The 1742-nt window shown below is 50.7% G+C and overlaps 1 protein-coding gene across 1 annotated transcript in view; it reads right to left on the reverse strand.

The window, feature by feature from the left end:
• Window positions 1-472: 472 nt before the first annotated feature.
• The window catches only part of six4b (SIX homeobox 4b), a 7618-nt gene continuing 6348 nt past the window's right edge, over window positions 473-1742 (reverse strand). Inside the window, exon 3 of the mRNA XM_042095675.1 lies at window positions 473-1276. Within this exon, the coding sequence (XP_041951609.1) occupies window positions 732-1276 (545 nt within the window). The 3' untranslated portion in view covers window positions 473-731. The remainder of the gene's footprint in view (window positions 1277-1742) is intronic.

Here is a 1742-nt window from a genome sequence, read left to right on the forward strand (position 1 = left end):
CAGTCAAATGTAAATACAAGCCCTTGTAGCTTTTAAAATAACAAAAAAGACATAGTCTTCACATTAATGTCAGCACTCCAAAAAAGAATAATAATAATAAAAAATACCAACCAAAAACAAAACAACAATCATATCTGCGCTTTTATCACAAGTGAGAAAGAGAGTTATCCAACAGCATTATGCCACACAAGTACCACATTTTTAAGTTTGTACACTGTGCTTAATGTCCAGTCGTACATTTCATCTCACCCCTCGCCCACTGCCACCCAGGGTCTCTCCAGTGGGTGTGGGTGGGAAAACGTTCAGTCAAGACTGTCTCCTGGTACATTCTGCAGTCGTCGGCTGGTGAGTTGCGATGACTGGGACCACGTTTGTTCGGGCAACAAGGCACTGTTTTTGTTTTTGTTTTGTCCCACATTGTTTTGTTTGTTTGTTTGTTTTATTTTCTTTGCTACACTTTAGGTTTTTCTTCTTTCAAATTTTTGTTTTTGTTCTGCAGTTGGGATGAGATGAACTCTGCGACTCTAGACGCTGTGAGCTGTCTGGGAGTGTTGCACAGGAAGACAGGACACACTCTGGGGGACCTGCCATGCCCCCACACACACACTCACACACTCACCTCCGAGTGCCATGACTCTCCTCTGCTAAACCCGCTGTGCTACTGAGAGAGAGGGAGAAAGAGAGAGAGAGAGGCAGGTTGCTAGGGTAACATGGGGGTGGGGGCAGGAGGGTCAGAGGTCATTGCCATCCTCGTCCATCTGAACAGTTTGTAACTTGGCCAGCTCTTTACCCTCCAGCTCCAGCTCTCCGCAGATGGCCCTCACGGCGCCGGCTGCGGCCCCTGGCCCTGTGGCTACCTCCAGGGACTCGGAGAGCGACAGCGCGCCGCCGTGGTCCCGGTAGTCCGAGGGCACCACTCCGCCCATGTCCATGCGGCCGGAGTGGGACTGCCCAACGAGGCCCTCGGCGCCTGACAGGGCGGAGGTGGTGACGGTGGTGGTGGTGTGGTTGAGGGCGATGGAGGAAGAAGAAGAGGAAGAGGAGGGGGTGGACGATGCAGGGGCGGCGGCCATGTTCGAGGAGAGGAAGAGAGAGGCGGTGTAGCCCAGGTGGGCCGTTTGGTCCAGAGACATGTCCGTCTGGTAGGAGTAGCCGCCAGGGTTTCCCGCGCCAGCCTCCAGGGGCTCCTGCTTCACGGCTTGGGTAAGGGTGTAGAGCACGGGGGGACTGGCCTGCTGGGAGGCATCGCTGACCACACTACCCATGGATGCTGAGCCTGTGGGGCCCAGAGGAAAGCAGGAAAGACAATGGTTAGGGTCGGTTCAAATGGCCTGGGATTCCATAAAGGTACCTGCACACTGACCAGACAAACGCCACCCAACAACAATGTGGGCTCCGTCAATGTGCACCTTCAGTCTGTGTTTGTTGGTGTTTGTTGGGTGCGGTGGTTCAAGTTTAACATGTCCAAATGTCAGTCTTGTCAATTACTGTAGAACTAGCAGTTGGTTTTCTGAACATTCTAAAGACTGTAACCAATGATTGGAAGCTTCGGGGCTTGTTGGGCATGGATGGGCAGTGTGCAGGCACCTAGGATAAAATCAGGTGGTTTAACTCTTAAACCAAAATCATGGGTTCCATATGCAGGCCTACTGGTTAAAATATATATGTTTATACTCATAAAATATATCCCCAATAGACTTTAACACTAAAAAATCCATACTGAACCATTCTGTTTATAAACC

The sequence above is a fragment of the Alosa sapidissima genome, chromosome 6, assembly GCF_018492685.1.
Source record: "Alosa sapidissima isolate fAloSap1 chromosome 6, fAloSap1.pri, whole genome shotgun sequence".
Taxonomy (NCBI): Eukaryota; Metazoa; Chordata; class Actinopteri; order Clupeiformes; family Clupeidae; genus Alosa; species Alosa sapidissima.